We start from the raw sequence: 22,239 nt of genomic DNA, 5'->3' as shown, positions 1-22,239 counted from the left end.
CACTTCCATATTGATATTGACCGATTTGTTCGTTTCACGTGCCTGGTAAGAGAATATATTCCATGTTTTAAGTTTCACCAAATATACACGCAATCTCAATAAGTAAATATACTATTTTACTAAATATAAACTTTTGCTAAATTGCAACACTTTCCATAAAATAATATGATCTCTCTCTATGGCTTATGTTATTTGGACAATTTTATGTTTCAATATTTTAGGAGATGACATATTCATACAACATCATAACAAAAAATGCCATTTATGTAGACTTTTACGTTATAACTTTATGTTTCTACTTGAGCATTTTTCCTTAAAATTATATGAAATAGGAAACCTGGAAAGTCAAACGGTTAGTTGCAAACATAAAGTCGCATAATCTTCCCCATAAAAAAATTGAAAAATGTGAAGATTGATTATTATTGCACACCTTATAAATACTGACTTGATGGTTTCTTTTAAAAAAACTTTAAAATATTTTTCAAGTACCATTATCGTTTCTGAGAGAATTCATAAGAAGATGGCGAACACAAACGAAAAAAAATTCGATGAAAATGGTTTGTTGATCATCAATCCCCCACCATTGGTAATGAGATTTGGTGTCGTGGAACCAAACTCACCACCTTCACCAACAGATTCCGAGATAGAGCAAGAAGAATTATGGGAACAAATACACTTATTCACCGCATCAAATCAGAAAGCCAAACAGAACACTCCTCAGGTAATACATCCTATTTACTAAAGTTTGTTTTAATCATGTCTTACACAATGAATAATAAAATCTGTATATTCTACTTATGGAGGATGACAAAGGCAACACATCTAATGAGACACCCCAATCAAGTTGCACAAAACGAAAACACGACCTGATTCTAGATCTGGAGATAGGGTAGAAGTGCATGCGTTGCGGTTTTGTGGAGACAGAAATTCGTCACATGGATAACGCCGAATGGGTACGTGATCAGAAATATATTTAGATCTAAATTATGAAAAATTGTCTAAAATCTATGTTATTGAGTCATTATAGTTTGTTATTGATTGCCCATTGAACTCTATGTTGTAGAAACAATTCATGTTTAAATATAATATTGAGTTAGTTCAAAGCTTCATAGTTTTACAAAAATCTAAATCGGATTGTTTGTGTCTGTGTTTAAAGAGAAAGGAGAAGGAACGAAAAAAGAGGAGATCTGGAGTTTAATCAAGAACAATATCAGTTTCAAACCAAATTCATGTTTTTTTTTCTTCTGTTTGTAATGATCACTTTAAAGACAGTATGTACTTGGTTTTATTTTCTAAAAACTATTAAGTTTATTTCGATGACATGATAATTTGGTTTTGAAGCATTCTCGATGAAATGTCAATGGATGCCCAATAATATGCTACAATTAAAGTTTGGTTAAAATATGTTATCGAATAGAGTTTGTCACTGGATTATCCGACTACAGTTAAAAATCAGAGATTAAACCATTAATACATGAGATCCAACTTAGTGAAAAATCGAAAAACGTTAAATCTATTAAAAACTATAAAACCGAATGTAATGGTCTTATACAATAAAAAGAACTAACATATTTCGAGATACATAGAGACAACATATCACAAACCAAAACACAGTAAAAAGAAATATCATATCTTGTCAAAAACCTCCTTGTAGACGACATTCAATGTTTTGTTTTGTGGTTTGTTGTCTTTATCGGTGATCAATATCTTCAAACCTTCTCTTGATGTAACCCTCGATACAGTGACATAGAGTTGCCCATGAGTAAAAACCGGTCTTGGAAGATACAAACCAACCTTTTCGAGTGTCTGTCCTTGGCTTTTGTTTATAGTCATTGCAAAAGCTAATGTGATAGGAAACTGCTTGCGTCTCATCCTGAAAGGAAGTTTCATCTCCGAAGGAGAGAGGAATATCCTAGGAATCAGTACCTTTTCACCAACCTTGCTACCTGTTATTATCTGAGCCTGGAGAACATAATTAGTCATCTTAATAATGATGAGTCTTGTGCCATTACACAACCCATTCTTAGGGTCGATATTTCTTAGAAGCATTACAGGAGTACCCTCTCTCAACTTCAGGACATGATTAGGGAAACTAGACATCTTGATACTATTTAAAAACTTCTCGGTATAAATCATGTTGTTGGAATCACCTTTATTCTTACTGGCTACACTCTCTGAGGGTACTTCAGATGCATCATTGTAATTGACAACTTCTTCAGTCGTATCAATGCTATCACAGCTAAGATAGGTCCTTTCAACACCTGTTATATACAAAACAACCGTCGTATTATATAAATATAAACAAATAAACTAAGAGGAATTAAAACAAAATAAACATACCCGATAACTTTGAAAGCATATAATCATTTATCGTATCTACATCATCGTTTCTTGGACTCAGTATGGCACGGTCTTGGAAAAATTTAGGATCAGTCTTTTTCGAAAACGAACTCCCATAAATTTCTTTGACGATCGTTTTTATAGGATCTTTACAGTCTTTAATCAACAGATCATCAGGAATATCAATCACGGCTTCACCACTACCATCGTCATTTATCGTACCATCACCAATGTCTAAGATCCACTTTGTAAAGGCAGCTCGTTCAAGCATCGCACGGCTATTATCTCCAGATATAAGTCGCATGTTCTGTGTAAGTCTCAACACTCTACATTTGTGCCACAGAGGTGACGAATTCAAAGTGGCCATAAGTATCTCTGTCTTCCCGGCATTTGGAATCACTGGCAATATTTGCCTATAATCCCCTCCTAAAACAATGACCTTATCACCAAAGGGCTTATCAACTTCTAATATATCACGCATCATTCTATCTAGAGTCTCGAAACAGTCTTTACTCATCATCCACGCCTCGTCCCATATAATGAGTTTAGCAACCCTTATCAGGTCGGCAAGATTCGACTCCTTCTTGATTGAACAGAAGGTAAACTTATTAACCACAATAGGGATTGCAAATCTTGAATGCGCAGTTCGGCCTCCTTCTAATAACAACGCAGCAATCCCGCTCGATGCAACCTTGAGAACAACATCACCTTGGGAACGTAGAACAGATCCTAATAGACTCCACAAATAAGTTTTACCAGTACCTCCAGAACCATAAACAAAGAACATACCTCCTTTGTTCTTATTTAATGCTTCTAGTATCTCATCATAAACACTTCTCTGTTCACTTGTTACAGTGGCTAACATCTACTCGTTTCTTACTCTAAGAGTTTCACGATTGTAATTCCTCTCATCCCGAATAAGAGGATTATCACGTGACTCCAGAGTAATATCTTCAGGAAACGGCATAGGTGTGAATTATTTTAAGGATCTCCCACTTACACGTAAAAGAAGTTCTATTTCGACCAGAGTAAAGTCTTTAACTTGCTCCTGAGATAGACTAACAGCTACACAATTTCAAAAAAATTACAAAAGATAAATTAGCTATCAATATCTTAAAGATATATAATAACAACAACGCAAACAATAACTATACGACTTACTTTGATCACTGGCAGCTTTTCTGTAATTATATATGATGTCATCTGATAATACCTGCCACGTAGCATCCCAAACTCTAGAAGGAATGGATATACTTTGAGTAGTGAGCAGCATCACAAAAAGACGACGAAGATAATTGGCAGAAAGCCACAAGCCACCCTCATTGATGGCCTCAATATATTCTTTGTCATCATTCAATAATCCATACGCATAGCAAGCGTCTTTGAACGAAGAATGTAGAACTTTGTTGACCGTTTTTATATCATCAAAACTACGTGATCCTTTGACTAAATTAAGCAGAAGCCTTAAATAATACGCTTCACCTGCCCCAATGGGTACGTACGTGATTCTACCAAGAGCAACTCTCCTTGATCGTGGCGTCCATATTCTCTTTGTGTTATTCCACACAAATCTCGTAGGAAATTGCACATAAGTTAACGTCCTCGCCAATTCATACATATCGTTGCACTCCATCCAAGCAATGAATTTTGACGTACCAACTGAGACACGATTAATAACCTCGTCACCTGGATCATCCTCGTTGTATATGACCATTTGCTGATTCGGTAAATGAAAGGGTAGTTTAATTACAGAAACCGTGCGATGGTGAGTATGATTACGGAAAATTCTCCACGTAGACTCCGAAGGTGCTACATACCTACATAGAAAGACATTATTAAATAATGGAAGATTGGAATTTCAAAGATATAAAATATGTGAACAAAATGTTTAAAACATACCTACAATTGAAGTGTTTCTTAATCTCGTTTTCTTTATCATCATTCTTGACAGTTGCACGAATGTAGTCAGCACCTTTATGAATATATTTGAATAGATACTTTACTGATCGAGATTGTACACACCATTCGACGTTGATATGAGCCCTATAAAGCAGTGTGAGACTCCTATTATAAGGAACCACAAATCCATTATCACATTCAATACCCTTTTTAACGATAACTTTCTTGTCATTACGTCGCCTGTATATAGGATATCCAACATCATCTATTTTAGTGATCGGACTGTAAGGTTTTGGAAAATACTTTGTACATTTTCCTTCAGCCATGCAAACACTATCCTTATTCAAAGCACCACATGGACCATGCATCATAACATCTCCTACTATCTCATACAGCGCTGGATCAATATCCTTGTCAGGAATCTTAGCACATATTATCTTATCAATGTCATCACCAGTTGGTAGCTTGTGACCAGCTTCTAAAAAAAGAACGATGTGTGCATGAGGTAGCCCCCGTTTTTGAAACTCAATCGTGTAGATCGCTGCAACGAATAAATGGTAGTTTTTAAAAGATTAGTTAGCATGATCATCTAGCAATGTTATGGACATTATATTGCTAAACGAAATAAGATACTTAGTTTAATAAAACATACCGGCTTTTACGACACCTAACACATTTTCTTTGGTGAGCCTGTGCATGAGATCATCTAGTTTCATCTTGAACACTCGCGTACATATATCTGGTCTATCCTCTTGCTTCAAGTTATGTCTTTTTAGGTGCCTGGTAATCTCAAGCCATTTGGGATTACACGTAAAGGTTATGAAAAGATCCGGAAAATCAAAATGCTGGCAAGTAGTCATCGCATCTAGATAGTGTTGCACCATATACCTTGTACCACCAGTATAAGAAGAAGGTATAATAATACGTTTACCCTTGTCAGAAAGATCAGTGTCACCTCCATCAAAAGTTTTCTTTATTTTGTCATAATTTTCGCAACGAAGTTTAGACTGATTCATTGATATGAAACGTAGTCTATTAGTCTCAATCATCGTGAACGCATCCACTAAAAACTGCTGGAACAATCTTCCAGATAAAGGGATGATTGGTGACTCACCAACCCTCTCTTGTATGCGGTAAGCAAAAAACTCTCTCATAGTAATATGCAACCTTTTCCTCCCTTGAGTATCTACAAAACCAATATCGATACCAAGTCTGAACCCGTCCTCACCATAGGGAAACAATAATGGATATTGCAAAGGCAGATACGCAGGATGTAGTTTACTGATCCTTTTGAGATTTCCAGTCTTTTTACACTCGATGATGATATCACGTGCATCTACCTCACCATTGAAATCATTAGGTATCAATGCAGCAACTTCATTAGTAGCTGGTAGATTCTCAGTCCTTCCATCGCTTTTCCTGTCACACTTTAAAATTATCCTTAACCGGCTTGTATCATCGTTAGGATCAAACCTTTCTCGAACGTTTCGTAATGCATCCACATGTTTGTTATGTTTATCTAGCATATTTTTTATTTTCTCAACAACCTTCACTCGCAATTTATCAGCCGGTCCTGTTTTCCTGTAAATTTTTTAAAATAAATTCTTATAAGAGTTAAAACCATATAACATTTAATAACAATACATATATGTTTTAAAATTGATCTCAATGATTAAATTTAATATAAACCAAAAGAATAATAATCATACCCACAAGCAGCTATTCGGTTAGATGTTTCATTTGCGGTATCATATATATATAGCTGTAAAAAAGCTGGTTCTTTTCCAGGAGGTGGTAGCAACTCCCATATAGAATGGTAGTTCTCCCCACTCATTTGGAAAATGTAAGGACCTTTCCCGTCGTTGATTTCTTTATTTATTTTTCCTCCAAGAGAAGTGAAAGAAAACATCATATTATACGCCCGGATAAACTCACAAAAGTGATCACGCAAATCACCATCATTATACATCAATGCTAATAAGGATTTCGGAGGGGTTTTAAGAAGTGGAAGAACGACTTTACCCTGACCACAACACATGGAGAATATAGGCTTCCCACGACGATATCGTTTACCCAACCTCTCTCCATACCACATATAAGCCTTACAATTACCACATATATATATAGGATCACCATCGTCGTAATAACCTAATTAAAATAATATTCATTGCTTAATGTTAATTACACAGTAGTTATATATTATGTATTGAATGAAATATATTAGTATAATAAAAACCATAACCTCCATCTTTCAGACCAGGACTAACTGATTCTAATAAATCTGTTCTAGTAACAACGGTCTCTGTTGCATCCCCATCACAAAATTCAGAGGTTTTAGCACCTTTTTTGGGTCTTCCTTTCTTTTTATTACCAGGCCTCGATTTTTCCACATCCTCACTTTCCGACATAGAGTCTTCATCATTATCCATATCGGACTCAGAATTAGTAGCAATAAAGCAAGCAAACTCTTTGGTGTTGATAGAAGTAGCCAAAAGATCTGTTTTTTTTTTTTTTACGGAAAAAATAATAAGTGAAAATCAGGCATATAATTATTAATAAACATTGTAATTACGAAAAAGAAGATCAAACCAATAGCTTCTTTTCTTTTTCTCCTCTCACGCATGATATGCATTCGTCTCTGCTGTGCATTACGAATTCCCGAGGGTGTTAGATCAGGAACTTCATTGATATTGTAACTGAACAAACCTCCATGTTGGTCTCTATCGGTTACACTGGTAGGAGCATATCGTGCGTTCTTAGCATTACCACCTACAAATTACAATTAATAGTAAGCAAATTTATAACACGTAAATGTCTTAAAAATGTAATTTACTTAAAAAACACCTTTATTTGGAGCAATCGACGAAGATGAACTTTTTTTCTGAGGACGCCCAAGCTTACGTTTCATTTTTTCTGGTGAACAGCACGAACAAAAAAAAATAATAATGTGTGATCAAAATACACAATCATTAACAAACTATATATATGAAATATTATATTGCGCGATAATGCAAAATATACATTTTCGCTTCTCATAATAAATTAAGATTTTGGTAATAAAAAGGATTTCGAAATAGAAAACCGCACGATAATGTTAACATTACTTATTCTTCGCGATAATATGCCTATCTTCTCTAATATCGAAAATTTATATTTTTCGTGATAATGTTAAAATACTATTGAAATACTTCTACATTACAATAACGCGGATCTATAAATAATTATTTATTATTCCAAATATGCAGAGTTAATCCTAAAAATATATCTCTACATTACAACAAATATATTATCCTAATGTTTTACGAAAACCGAAAAGACTATCGTTATATTTCTTAGAAATTGAATATTCTCCCAAAAATATGGTTATTTAACATATCATCCAATAAATTACATCACATATTTTTTTTTCCAGTGGACAATTATACTACAATTCGTTACGCAGGCGTTTTGGGGATAACTATGAACATCGAAATCCATACATGAAAATAATAATTAAAAAATCTTATTTTCATACACTACATCACAAGTCAAGTTTTATTCAAATCACATACGATGTTTAACACAAACCACAAAACCTAAAAATAAAAATTGATATAAAATAATTCCTAAAACATTAGCACGGAACTCGTAACATCAGGGTTTAACGACTGGATATCAACTCTCGAAACTGATAGACCTCGAAGCATGGCGAATTTAGAATAACTTGTGTGCAATCACACGACGTAGTTGCCAAGAAACACCCTATATTATCGAAGAAACGAAAATCAAATCATATTTATCGCATATACTTTACAACCATCTCATATAAAAAATAAAAATATACCTCGTCGAAAAATTATCTTCGCAAAACGAATGATGCAAATAATGACATCTTGTTTACATCCACCCAACTCACGAAGAAAAGTTTCAGCATAATCACCTTTCAAAAAACATGATAAACGTCGGTTCCTTAAGTTTCCCATCAAACAAATAACAGTCTGAGTTAAACTTAAAAATTCGTTTTTTAAATTCTATTAACATAAAATAGATTACCTTTCGTTTTCGAGATCAAATCTTATTATAGGCTGTCTAGAGTATCCTAAGGATCCAATTCTATCGTGAGAGTTTCCAACGTTGACAACCTTACCGATTAGATCTGTTTTAAAAAAAAAAATGAATATCAAATAATCAACTGCATGAGAAATCGGTAATGAAAAATACACAGAATACTCACCCACACAGTAGTTAAAATCAATAGTCCCATTCATAATATCTTCGAAAACAACGAACGAAAAATAACCATTGATATCTAAAGTATAAGAGCTTGCACATGTTGTATCACTGGTAAGTTGAATCATATAAGGATGTGTACTTGGCTTAAATTCACCAGTAAGAGGCAATAGATTAAAATTTATTAGAAGAACCCAATCACCCTCGTTACATATCCTCGAATACTTATCATAAAATTCAATCGGTGCAGTTACATAAATCTTCTGTCCCTGAGAAGTATGGAATAAAACATTCAGACATTTATCATTACAAAAACTAAAATATAATAATGAAATTGATGTGTTATACCTTCCAGTCCCCCATTATAAAGTCTAACGTGCGGTCACATTCAGGAAATCTTTTAAATTTACGTAAGACTTTCAACTTAGTCTTCCATATACGTTTGGTAGGATCGAGTTCGGAAATTCCAAACAGATTTTGATCATATTTTTTATACACGGCGGCGATAGATAGTAAATAAGCCATTTAGGTTAAACGCAAACCCAGAGCCTCAAAACAACTACAACAATTACGTCCAAAGATAACTTAAATAAACATAGCAGAGACAATACTTAAACCAAACATTTGTTTCCTATTTATACAATTTAAAATAAAAGGATATATCGAATATTTTACATTTTTGAGATACCTTAATGCTTATTTTACATTTTTAGGATAACATAGGACCTTGATAGAAAATTTATCACGATCACAGGGATACCGTTTCCGATTTGTATTAGGGATCTATTATAATATACTATTATAATTATAACAATTTTCCAATTGGTATTAGGAATATATCGTTATATATAAAAACGACGTATTAGCATTACCGAGTTATATATGACGACTACTTTTTAGGTTTTATAGGCACTACATCATGTCGATCGCTGCTTGTCTTTTAGCAATGAAAAATATGACTTACACCAATGTCTCCAATATAACTCCATCAATTCAACTACGACGTATTCGTGTGAAAATACTGCATATGTTCGAGCACATCGGTGAACCTGATAACACTTTAGATTTGGTGTTGGTTGATAAAAAGGTATTCCGGTGACTTTATATTTTTTGTGCATATCACGTCTCTGATATACATATTTTTGTTTTTTTTAGGGTGATAAAATACATGGATCAATATCAAAAGGGTTTATAGACAGTTTTACATCAGAAGTGAAGCAAGGAGATTCAATTATTCTTTACCGTTTTGGTGTAGTCCCTGTCATCGGAGACTTGAGGCCGACGTTGCACAATTATAAAATAATATGGAATTCTCAAACTTATTTTTCAAAGATCCCTTTCTATGATAACAACAACTACCTAAGTATCGTTGAATTTGGTAACATACACAACAATCTCCGAGACCCATTGTTTTTCGTTGGTATGACTTTAGATAAATTAATAAATAATAACAAAAAATATATGCTATTTTATATCTATAAACTTTCTCAACTAATCTTTTTATTAGATATAATTGGACACATCGCGGTGATTGGAACATTTAGTCACAAATCCTCCAAGAGCCAAAGAAAGTGGGGTAATGTTTACGTGGAACTCCGTAACGAATCGTAAGTTTTTTAAATATGTTTCTCAATTGCAATCACTGTAATTATCAATTTTTACTACATTATATGATTATTATATGTCCAACAGAGATGTTAGATTGCAAGTGTTATTACGGAACGACTATGCACTGGACCTGATGACTGCTTTATCACGGAAAGAACACAAAATTAACATTTGTGTTATACGTTTCGTGCAACTGTTCAAATTTGCACATGCTTGGGCAGCGATAACTGCATACGATTGTACCGAAATTTTACTAAACCCTAACCTACTAGAAGTCGAGAGAATGCGGACCACAATCACGGAATCAGACAATGGTATTATATTAAATTTTTGAATAGTTTCTTTTTTCGCATGTTTTATTTTCTTTTTTTTTATATGTTTTTATCATTTGATTCAATAAACGATGGTACTATATCAAAAATCTCCTCATATTATTATTTTCGTATACATTGCTTTTTTCAATTTTTTAAAATATATGTTTATTATATATATACATATTTATTTTTCTAGTAAAATATTATAATACTTTTAAATCAACAACAGTGTCAATGGACTAAGAACACAATATTGCATTGAAAACAAAAAGTGATATTCTTTGTAAATAAAAAAAAACGCTAAAATGAGATGCTTTGCGAAACAGATGAAGTTTATAGTGAAGTTTATAGATATTGAATATTTTATGTATTACAATAAAAATAAAAAATAGCTATGTTGTTCAAATACACAACCTATAAAAAACGAAATAAAAATTTAATATTTCCTACGGAAACTGATCTTCATATTCATCATTCAAAGGGGTAAAATCAACTGCAGTTTCAAGCCTGGTACAATATGACAATATTATAAAATCATAAAATAGATGTCAATAAAATACATATACAGGATATAAAATCAAAATTGGAATCTACATACCTCATCTTTGCTATTGCCACTTCTGGAGTAGGAGGATCCTCGAGAATATCAGATATGAATCTTTCCGATTCAACTATCCACTCATCTAATAACATATACATATTCAGTATGCATGTGAAAACAATAAATCTGTTAAACTTCTGATTAATTGCCATATTGAATAGATATTAATAGTTAATATTTACGTACCCCTCCACCTATTGAAAGAGAAAAATCGCAATACAATAATATGCCTTGAAGACTTATCACGATTCGTCCAAAGTTCTTCAAATTTCGTTGCCAAGTTATCCTAAGCAATACATTTCAAGGAATTTCTACTGTATATATTTACACCAACATAGAAGATAATTAACATATTTTAATATATCAAGAAACACAAATCTGACACCAGTTACTCTGAGGATAAGTTGTACTTACCCGAGATCTTCGAGTACAAAACGAATAAGTGGACGTTCTGTGGGTGTATCCGATGTATCGGACATATGAACTCCTCTTTGAAGTTTCTGAACAAAAGTGACAACCCCGAGAAGATCAACTGAAAAATCAAACAACTAAGTTAGAAAAAAATTCATTTCTCAATTAATGAGATAAACCAAGATAACAACATGCATGTAAGATACTTACCAAGATATCGTTCTGTTTGAATGGATGCAAACAAAATATCTATGAATGGACAGAAAGAGTATATTTCTCTGGAAGACTTCGGATCGGTTTTCTCAGTGATCGTACCCTCGTTGATACGTATATGACAGTTGTTTGATGATATACTTGGATGTGGTAATTTGTCTGTAACTGCAAAATTACCAAAAAAAATACCACTCTCCTTCGAGCAACACATCCTCGAATTTGTCAATTATTTCAAATGGCATGGTACACAGGATGCGATTGTCCTACACAGTTTTAGTAAAAAAGAATCAATAAACGATTACATTTCCAAAACATGAACAGGGATAATCTTTTAAAATCTCATAAACTTACAAATTCATCAGCGAGAACTAAAATCCGATTAGGGCAACCAATGAGAGTAAAATCATAATAATTTCTAACTACTTGGACAAAAATACGTTGCTCGCTGTTTATCTTCTGAAGTTCAGAAACTCTATTACATGGAGACATTCGTTGTTTTTATTTAGTTTGGAGATGAAAGATGATAAAAATGAACGTTTCTTTTTATAAGACGGAGACAATGAACGGTTATGTTTTAAAAGGCGTGTTTAAAATACTTTAGAAATGACGGTTCTGCTTTTAAAGGCGGGTTTTATATACTTAAGCAACGATTCGTCAAAACTAATAAAATTAAATGACAATTTCCAACTAAAATTAACTTTTTTTGTTAATAAAAAAATACGATAAATATATATAAGATCCATTTTCACATAAAAGTTTATTTTATTATTTTATGATAAGGTAAATTTCCCTTCGGAGTTACAACGGATCAAATGATGATATATTCATTGGAAATATTCCAAAAATAAGCTAGGGTTGATCCGTGAGACGAAAGAAAAGAAAAACATCAATTCATAAACATTATAAATATAACATAATTTCAACTCGGAAACCATGTTTTGTTTTTTCTTATGACGGTAAACTATAGGAGACTTTTTGATAAAAATACGATATTAAAATAAACCTTAGTAATTTCATTAATTATAACGAAAACATTTTAGTAATCGTAATATGCCATATGAAAATATAAAATTAAATAAAAAATAAAAAAATAACTTAAAATCCTAATGCTTAACTTATGAAATTTATAAATTGACTAGTCCCATCGCATGACATGCATCCTTGAAGGTAGGATACACGATACCAGCAACAGTCCTAATATCCTCATAAGAACATGGGCCCTTTATAACAGCCAACAAAATCCTGAGATAATAAGCCTCGTCAGATCCATCCGAACAATCTGCTATAACACTGACTCCAGGGTCACCAATGACAATTCGTCTCCATAACTTTTGCTTACGATCCCAAACAAATTGACTTTGAATTTCTGAATACGTAAGCATCCTAGCTTCCGGGTATTTTTTGTTGCAGTTCATCCAAGCCGTGAATTTAGATGTTCGATTAGGACCAAGATTCTCGCCTTCATCAGTCATCACAATCTCAGATTCAGGAAGATGGAAAGGCAAAACGTTTAGACGAACACTTCCACGTGTATTTGCACCTACGAAACATAATTAGATCTAAGTTACAAACCAATATAAATATGAAAGCAGAACTTAATAAACACAAAACGATATAACGTTGGATGTATAGTATACGATATCAAGTGGATGTATAGTATATATCGCACCTGATGAGTTCATTATAGAGGTATAAAGAAAAAGTACACAGCAAAGAATAGAATAAACCACGATATGACACTACATCTATATATAACCGAGTATTCTAGGGTTTTATTATAATGTTGACATTTTTTCTATTGGAAATTTGACATTTTTGTTTTTATTTGATAATATTTGACATTTTTGTTTTATTTCATAAATATACGCACACGTAAATATAACAGAATAAATCTTCTCTAGAATCTTCGAGAATCATTAAAACTGAATATATAATTCATTTGTTACATATACTGGATACTTATTCGTACAAATATTATCATCGTAATATATATATATATATATATATCACGATATTTATTTAACTATATCGTGATATATATACATTTTATTAATTTTGATAATTACAACAAAAAAAGGACAGAGTTTAGATTTATATGAATCGGGTCGCAATAGAATCAGTTTTCAAAGTCACGACAGTTTCCAGGACGTTAGGTATATGTGTTCAAGGATAAACCTAAATCACAAAAAACGCTTCAAAAGGTTTATTGATTATAACCCACTATCATATCTAAAAGAATAATAAATGAATTATCGACATAATATCAACTTGATAAGCATAACAAAATAAATGCGATAAAAAATGATTTACAGACATGATGTGAATATGCGATACACGCGATGATTGTAAACATAAAATTGAATAGAAACAAATTAATTTTAGAAAAGAAAAACAACTCTTTCAAATTAAATAAAATTAAGTAAACATAAAATCTAAATCATTAATATTCTCAATAAAAAGGTTCTACCAAAACTCAAAACATAAAATTTAAGATAATATAATAGCGAACGCATTATCACTAAACATCCTATGACATAGAATTCTTCTTCCTTCTAGATCCAGATGTTTTGACAGGAGTAGGAATGACGTCAGGATCCTCACGATCTCTTTTAGAACCCACAGGAGCTGTCTTCTCGAGTGTGACATTTGTATTTAGTTTAACAATGTCATTAGGAGCATCACAGTCACTTTTAGAAGATGCAGGTACAATCTTCTCGATAGAATCTTCTGCATTTACATCGACATTGACATGAGGATCATCACAATCACTTTTAGAACAGGCAGGCAGAGTTTTCTCAACATGTGATCCTCTATCTTCATCGACGAAGGTTTCCAAAAACGGAGGCTAAAAAAAAAAAACATATCAAATAAGTAATCCGTTATGCATAGTTATATATCCAAATATCCAGACAAAATAAGAATCAAAAGCATACCTCAGAATAGACCTGACTACAGAACGTCTGAATCATGTAGTCATCATATCTAAACTGGTCAACCGAAAACGAATTCTTAACCTTTTTGACATTATCTTCAGTTACAACAACCTTAAAAAGGAACTCTTTTCCTTCTAGATCATGCAGTGATTGAGGCAGTCCAGACGAATTATCCTACAAAATATATTACAAAAATATTTTAATTGAGGTATATAATCATAACGCTTATCAAATAAAACGATAAGTGTACCCCAACAGACTCTTCGAAAACTTCCTCGACAGTCTTCTTAAACAATTTTTGAGCAATTTTGTCAAACACGACAAAGACTGCCGTCCCTCCAAAACCATCGTCCACAATCAACAACAGAAAGAAACTATAAAAGAATAATTATACAATTAATTTTATAAATATAAAAAATATAAGACGTAAAGATTAGAAAGTATGTGGACGCCGAATTCAAAGAATAGAGATTGACTACCTAGCAACAACTTCAGACTCATAAACATTACTATTGCAATTAATGCATTTCCAAGACGGCGGCGAAGGAGCATGGTCTCTCTCGGGTATAGGATGAACCTTTTTTTCACACTTCTTGCATGCTATGTAATACCACGAATTACTATTGGCAACCGAGCGTATAGTCGCCAATGTCACATACTTACCAACCTGCTTACTCGAGATAATCAACGACAACCACCGATATACAAATTTTTTTTATAAACATAAATAATAGAGTATCGCATATTCACATACCGTATCGATCGAATGTATAGAACTTAAATTTCGCCTAATATTAGTTCCCAAAAATTCATTGTTTAATGAATCTTTAGAATCTACACCCGAATCATCTTCGTTAGGAATGAGAATATACTTATCTTGAGGCAACCTAAACGGAAAAAATAAAGAAACTAATTATAGTAAAACGAACATACGTACAAATAAAACCGTACTATAATTCCATTAAATAAATCCTTACTCAGATCGGAATTTCACCACAAGAGGACAAACTGGATCAAACAAAATCTGAGTTGTATTAAAAGCATTTGAGACGCTCATCTCACCTAAAAAGTGTAAATAAATCGATGTATCAGAAATATATATAATCTATGATAAAACTCTTCATAATCGTCACTAAAATTGAATCAGTATAAATCATTAAGTAATATACCTCGATAGTTTTTGATACACGCAAGCCTTATAATAACCACAACGACGGATGCGCAATTACGTTTAACATAATCAGCAACTTCTTTTGCATAATCAGCCCAAAGAGTACATGGTAATTGTAGATCGCTGTTATAATTAATAAATGATCATGAGTTAAATCATATAACTAAAAAATAACACATAGTAAAATAAATTATTAAATTAGAACTAAGTATGTTACCTCTCATCCCTAAGATAAATCTTAAGTCTAGAACGACGTTTTCCTTGAGCCATAACGTCCTCAACATGACCAACTCTTACGATTTGTCCGACCACGTCTTAGCGTTTGTAATAAAATAGGACGAAACGAAAGAACCAAAACAATTACCGTGTCATAAAAAATACCGTGTCATAAAAATATTTTTAAAAATATGCGTCTCAGTTTAGATATGTTACCGATCAAGTAGCCATTGTCCAAATCAGTTGATAAAATATCTATAAAACTTTTCATATATTTCTCAGAACGTCTTGAGGAAAATCCAAGCATACAGAGACAGTCGTAGTTGCATAGAACACTATCTTGAAAGGTGTTCGTGTAGTTCGATACTCAGAATTATACTCAACAACCTTAAAAGTATTGATAATCACCGATCTCCCCTCGATCAAATCTTTACGAAAAGATTTAGCGAAAAACCTTTCAAGAGTTGCTTGTATCCTATCACCCTAAGATCCAAAGGACAATAAAAAAAAAATTAACCAACAAATAATTGGCTAACCGAGATATTCATAAATTATAGGACTAACCTCTTGGTCAACCAAGACCATCTCAAGTGAACACCCCCCTCTACCTTTGAATCCATCCCAAATCTTGAGGATATTAACTTTGATAACAAAGTTATCAGAGCCAGGACGTAAATCCCTAACGAAAACATTAGATGCTGATTTTCTTTTAAAAATCGACATAGTTTAGACCAGACGATATTATAACAAAGAGAAAAGATTGGGAGAGATCAAGACGAAGAATGGGTATCTATATATATATAGTAGGAGACATGATATATATATGTAAATTAGACTTAGTTCGGATATGATTTACAACTTTTTTAGAATATACATATATCGCAACAAAAGGTAAAGACGATCAAATCTTCTATTTTTTTTTTATTTTAAAAATGTTAAAAACGATAAAATCTTCTAATTCTCTGTATAAAATAATAAAATAATACTCAGATAATATCGATTTAGATATACTTTAACGGAAAATTAACATCATGAAATTAAATTCAATTTAAAAAATGGCAAACATTACAGTAATTGTATATACAAAGTAGAAAATATATTTAATAGATAAATAATTAGCGATTTAGAAAAACAATTTAAGGAATTATTCCTAAAAGATGTGTTTAAGTTACTAAAAATGATAATACATATCAATAATTAAGTGTAACAATAAATTAGATAAAATGCGATCAATCAAAATATTTTTACGGTTTATCATTTGTATAATTTATCCTCTGTATATAACATTTATAATTCTTAAATAACATATCGCATGAAAGAACAATTATTAGTCTAAATATTAAATGAACAATTACTATAATATATTGTAAAAATCGCGCACACACGCAGAGATATATAAGATAATTCATATGAGAAGAAAATGAAAAATAACAAACTAAAAAACTGCAATGTAGTTTTACACGATATAAAAAAATTCATAGGCTGTTATTCCAAGATTTATGTATTTGTGGAATGGAAATCAATATTGATCGGTTGACACCAATGCCTCCCGGAGACGTACTACTTCAGGAATAGCTGGTGCCAACATTATCCGTGTGTAATTAGGAGCCGCTACAGCCATCCAATTACCTTATATCACAAAAAAAAATTGAAATAATTAATAACTTAACAAGCACTTGTAGTTTTAATATAGTTATATATATATTCGAGAAAGTATCATAAATTCCAGCCTTAGAATACCTCGAATGATATCAACTTTTGCAGCCAGAACGATACATATTATCATATCATCATCACAATGCGTCAACCCATCGAGAAAATCTCGACCAAAATTACCAACCAAACGACATGGTAGACGACATCTTCTAATAATTATAAAATAAAACAATCAGCGGAAAATTAGTTGTAAATAAGTAGCTCTGAATTCTAAACAGTATGATAATACACAATACCTCTGATTCTCCAATTCGATATATATCTCGTTCATCATGTAGCTTTCAAAAGGATATTGTTAGTTTCCAACAGTCATAACACGTCCAATTAGATCTTAACGGTAAAAACATAAAAAGGCAAGTCAACACTATAGCGATTTATAACTTACAAAACATAATATGTGTCATATCACAAGAACATACGTAATACACACAGCTTACCCACACAACTGTTAACGTCGCATGATCCATCTATTATATACTCGAACTCGGTAAAAGAAAAGCAACGATATGAGTTATCCATCACAAATACACCGACCGAAGTTTGCAGTTTGCAAAACACCAAAAGAATGATAAACAACTCTATATATACGGCGTATCATATATAGTTATTTTATTTTAATTTGACAAAATATAAGCAACGATAAGATTACGGAAAAGCGGAATAATAATATGTTATAATTAAACTTTATTATTATAACAAAACTGATATATATAATTATTCTAATATCATTTATTATATATTGCTTTTGTTAAAATAAGAAATAAGTATACCACGATAAAGAAACTAAAAAAAAACATGGTAAAAAATTACTGTCTTCTGATAATCAACCAACGAACTAATGCATGGTATGCACTTCTAAACGAAGGATAAACGACTCCACCAACAGTCCTAATATCATCAAAACTACGTGGACCCCTAACTATGTCCAATAATAGCCTCAGATAATACTCTTCTCTGTACTCAGTCGGCGATTCGTCCACAACACAAGCACTAGAATTTCCTTTTAGTCTTGGCCTCCATGTCCTATTTTTACGATCCCATACAAACATAGAAGGAATCTCCGAGTATAAAAGATTCCTTGCCTCTGGATAAGACTGATTACACCTAAACCAAGCAAGGAATTTAGGTTTTCTAGCAGCAACACGTCTATCTAAATTATTAGAAAACACAATATTTTCTCCCGGGAGATGAAACGGCATAACTTGCCAATTAACACGTGGTCGCCTGTGAGCACCTAGACATATAAAATAGAACAACAATCATATATACAATAACAACAATCAATAGAATACCGTAAAGAAAACTAACGATTAGTGACGTCCTCAAAAACGTAATACAAAACTCATTTACCAAACGCTTTCATCGAAGAACCCAAATGCAAACAATTCTAACAATGCAGACTGATAACCCGTGAAGTCGCGATAGACGCATATATATACCTATACCGAAATATATGCATATATATAGAGATATAAGAATTATGTGGTTTACGCGTTGTTTATTTTTTTCTAGGGTTTCTTAGAATGTTTTCCTTTATTTACATTTTATACACCTCTCAACTACCGAGTTTTCCCTTTTTAATAAGTAATTAATCAATTCATTCAAACACCATGATTTTCATAGCTACTAAATGAAAAAAAACAAAAGTTGTGGTATGATCGGGGATATATTCGAATCCTATTAGATATTTATAAATATGAGTTACTTGGAGTCCAAGAAATCAATAAAATAATCCATTCAAACACCATGATTCTCATAGACACTAAATGGAAAAAACGAAAAGTTGTGATATGATCGGGGATATATTCGAATCCTCTTAAATATTTATAAATATGAGTTACTTGGAGTCCAAGAAACCAATAAAAACATGCGTTATTATATGAATATATAACTTATATTATTTTCTCCGCTTTCTATACTTCAATATCAAACAACAATAATAATTTCATTAAAAAAATATATTTATTGATTGAAATAAAGAGGTCTGAAGAACAAAGAATAATTAAACTATAATTTCTATACATGGTAAATCATTTTTTTAAATGATATTCAATGTAGACGTCATAACACTATTCAATGTAGACGTGCCACACTACCACGCGTGCATGGCCTCTTACGCGGATATCTGCATTGTTATAAAAAAGAGTTGAGAGAGAGAAGGCGGCCACGAATTAATACCAAAAAGTCAAAATACAAACATTAAGTATTAGAAACTCACTGTTCCAAAAACTCATCTAACTCAGGAATACGGGGATTGAGTTCGAACTTAGTAGGAGATGTGGAAGATATAGTGATCTTGCCTATGTTGATAAAACAAATACAGAGTCAAAACAATAAAACGAAACGAACATAGAGAATATAAATTATTATACTAAAAATACCTCCAAAATAATCAATAACGGCCCATCTAAGCACACACACAATGATATCTTGATCACAGCGTCTCCAAGATGCATAAAAGTTTTTCGCCATCTCACCGAATAATTCACAACTCAAATCAACACCACTAAATTAAAAACATGCCACGCATATTCAGATGGATAGAATAATTAAAACGACATTATACAGTTTAAAACATTCAGCAGACAGTACCGTTTATCTTTAAGACAGAAACGTGACGGTTGAGTATGAACCCCATATCTCGGAATCACATATATCATTACATAGACTGCCATATGAAGGAAAAGAATGCTCTCCAGTCAGTAAACCACAGGACGTTCCAGATAGTCTTACATTTAAGACACGACCTATCAAATCTTTATAGACAACAAAAATTAAACAATGTTAACATCAGTAAGATAATAATAACGAAATTCAATAACTAAATCAAAAATAAACACACCAACTAAATAGTCATCATCATGGGCACGATCCAATATCCTTTGAAAATCAACGAAGTCAAAATAGGCATTTTCACATCTACGTGAAGTCTTGTCAATGATAGTTGATGGTATGAACAATATTTTGTATCTATGAGAAGTCGGTCTACAACTATCCTCACAATCGATAACAGAAAAACGACTGATAATAATCCAACTACCAACATCTATGCAGACGATGCAACACTGATCTCACCATCACTAACAGTGGCCTGAATTTTTACACCCTGTGAATAAAACAGCTAATTAGACACTGACAAAAATTTAGAATATTTTTGTGTAATAGTACAATAAATACCTGTTCATCCGACAATATGAGCTCCATAGAAGAACGTTTCGAAATTAGCATATGCACCCACGTTTGTAAAACCTTAACAAAGATAGTACAATCATCTTTGGAAGGACTCAAACGTGAAACACACCTACCAAAACACATTGAACCAAGAGAAACTGTATAAGTCCACACCGAATCCTGGTGTCCAGATATACTAATATTCTTTTCGATGAGTATATCATTCAGTTCGACGTTTCGCTGATGTTCACTATCATCGTCAATATCAGTCTCATCATCCAACATAACATCTTCATCATCATTTTCATTATCATCAGTTGAATCGGCATCGTCATCATCTTCATCTTCGTCATCACCGCTATCATCTTCTGAGCTATCACTTGAACCATCAGATTCTTCACAAGTCTCATCGTCGTCAATAAAATCATCCTCAGAATCATACTCATCTGTTTGGTCCATATCATCAGTATCTTCACCCGTCTCTGAATCAGACCCCATATAATCCTCAAAACCATAATCATCATCAATACCACGACCCGATAAAACCTCGGTATCATCAGAGTCACTATCTTCTGCATAGATAAATATATGTAAGAACGGTGTAATTAGTATTCTAAAAAAAAAAAAATCAGTGTTCAAAACAAAAAACAAAGAATTGAAACCATTAGATTCTTTATTCATAACCCAAGCATTCCTCGCAAAATCCCATAGAAAAGTCTTCTGAGCATGATCACTCGTATTAACACGATCAGAAACTAAATACACAAAACAAACATTAGAACAAACATAAAGACTTAATATACACCATTAACAAAAATATATTTCATTAAGAGCAGAAATACCTCCTTTGATAAAAAGCTCGTGATCAAGAATAGATATATGATACGAAGAATCAATATCTACATAAAAATTGAAAACGTTCATAGATTAATATATAATAAGGGTATGCATCTGAAAGGCTAAGATATAACAGTAAAAACTGTAAGATTAATAGACAGGACTACCTTCGATAACAGGATTATATGTCCGCAAGGTCCATTCATCGATAGCAGAATCGATAAGTAGCTTGCATGGATAACCTACAAATACAAACAACTACTAATAAGTATTATAAATTGAATGAATAACCTAAAGAGGTTCAACAACCTTTTTTTTTGGTGATATCCACGAAAACATATGGAGTCACGTAACGATAATCAGTCATGTCTTTGTTATCCATATTCTGATGATGCGATTTCAACACAGACTTTAACCCGCGAGCATAAGCCTGGTTATCAAAACCTATAGTCGTATAAATTTTTAGAACTCATCTAAAAAAATTGAGAGCATACATACTATTATTAAATTTGATAATAATTATACATATATACCAGAATCGGTAGACGGAACTTCCCAAGTGATGATGACTTTAGATGGATGATCAAAGCTGTACTTAGA

At 32.4% G+C, this 22,239-nt stretch overlaps 3 protein-coding genes across 3 annotated transcripts; all 3 read right to left on the bottom strand.

Annotated features, from left to right (window-relative positions):
• Nucleotides 1–1,626: 1,626 nt before the first annotated feature.
• Nucleotides 1,627–3,205, bottom strand: LOC112085311 (ATP-dependent DNA helicase PIF1-like). The gene is made up of 2 exons (XM_024154515.1): nucleotides 2,341–3,205; nucleotides 1,627–2,261 (listed from the first exon to the last, which is right to left on the bottom strand). Exons 1-2 carry the CDS (start codon nucleotides 3,203–3,205, stop codon nucleotides 1,627–1,629), a joined length of 1,500 nt encoding a protein of 499 aa, XP_024010283.1.
• A 149-nt stretch (nucleotides 3,206–3,354) lies between these two features.
• On the bottom strand, nucleotides 3,355–7,147 carry LOC112085310. The gene is made up of 8 exons (XM_024154514.1): nucleotides 7,084–7,147; nucleotides 6,829–7,008; nucleotides 6,611–6,736; nucleotides 6,482–6,541; nucleotides 4,892–5,758; nucleotides 4,240–4,780; nucleotides 3,554–4,157; nucleotides 3,355–3,405 (listed from the first exon to the last, which is right to left on the bottom strand). Exons 1-8 carry the CDS (start codon nucleotides 7,145–7,147, stop codon nucleotides 3,355–3,357), a joined length of 2,493 nt encoding a protein of 830 aa, XP_024010282.1.
• Nucleotides 7,148–14,122: 6,975 nt separating this feature from the next.
• Nucleotides 14,123–16,638, bottom strand: LOC112085309. Its single transcript, XM_024154513.1, has 6 exons — nucleotides 16,480–16,638; nucleotides 16,225–16,398; nucleotides 15,008–15,195; nucleotides 14,779–14,902; nucleotides 14,529–14,702; nucleotides 14,123–14,440 (listed from the first exon to the last, which is right to left on the bottom strand). The coding sequence occupies exons 1-6, from the start codon at nucleotides 16,636–16,638 to the stop codon at nucleotides 14,123–14,125; spliced, it is 1,137 nt and encodes a 378-aa protein (XP_024010281.1).
• Nucleotides 16,639–22,239: the final 5,601 nt, after the last annotated feature.

Source organism: Eutrema salsugineum, unplaced genomic scaffold (genome assembly GCF_000478725.1).
Source record: "Eutrema salsugineum unplaced genomic scaffold, Eutsalg1_0 scaffold_3, whole genome shotgun sequence".
NCBI classification, from domain to species: domain Eukaryota; kingdom Viridiplantae; phylum Streptophyta; class Magnoliopsida; order Brassicales; family Brassicaceae; genus Eutrema; species Eutrema salsugineum.
The sequence above is the reverse complement of the archived record's forward strand: the minus strand, read 5'-3'. Positions and strand labels throughout refer to the sequence as shown.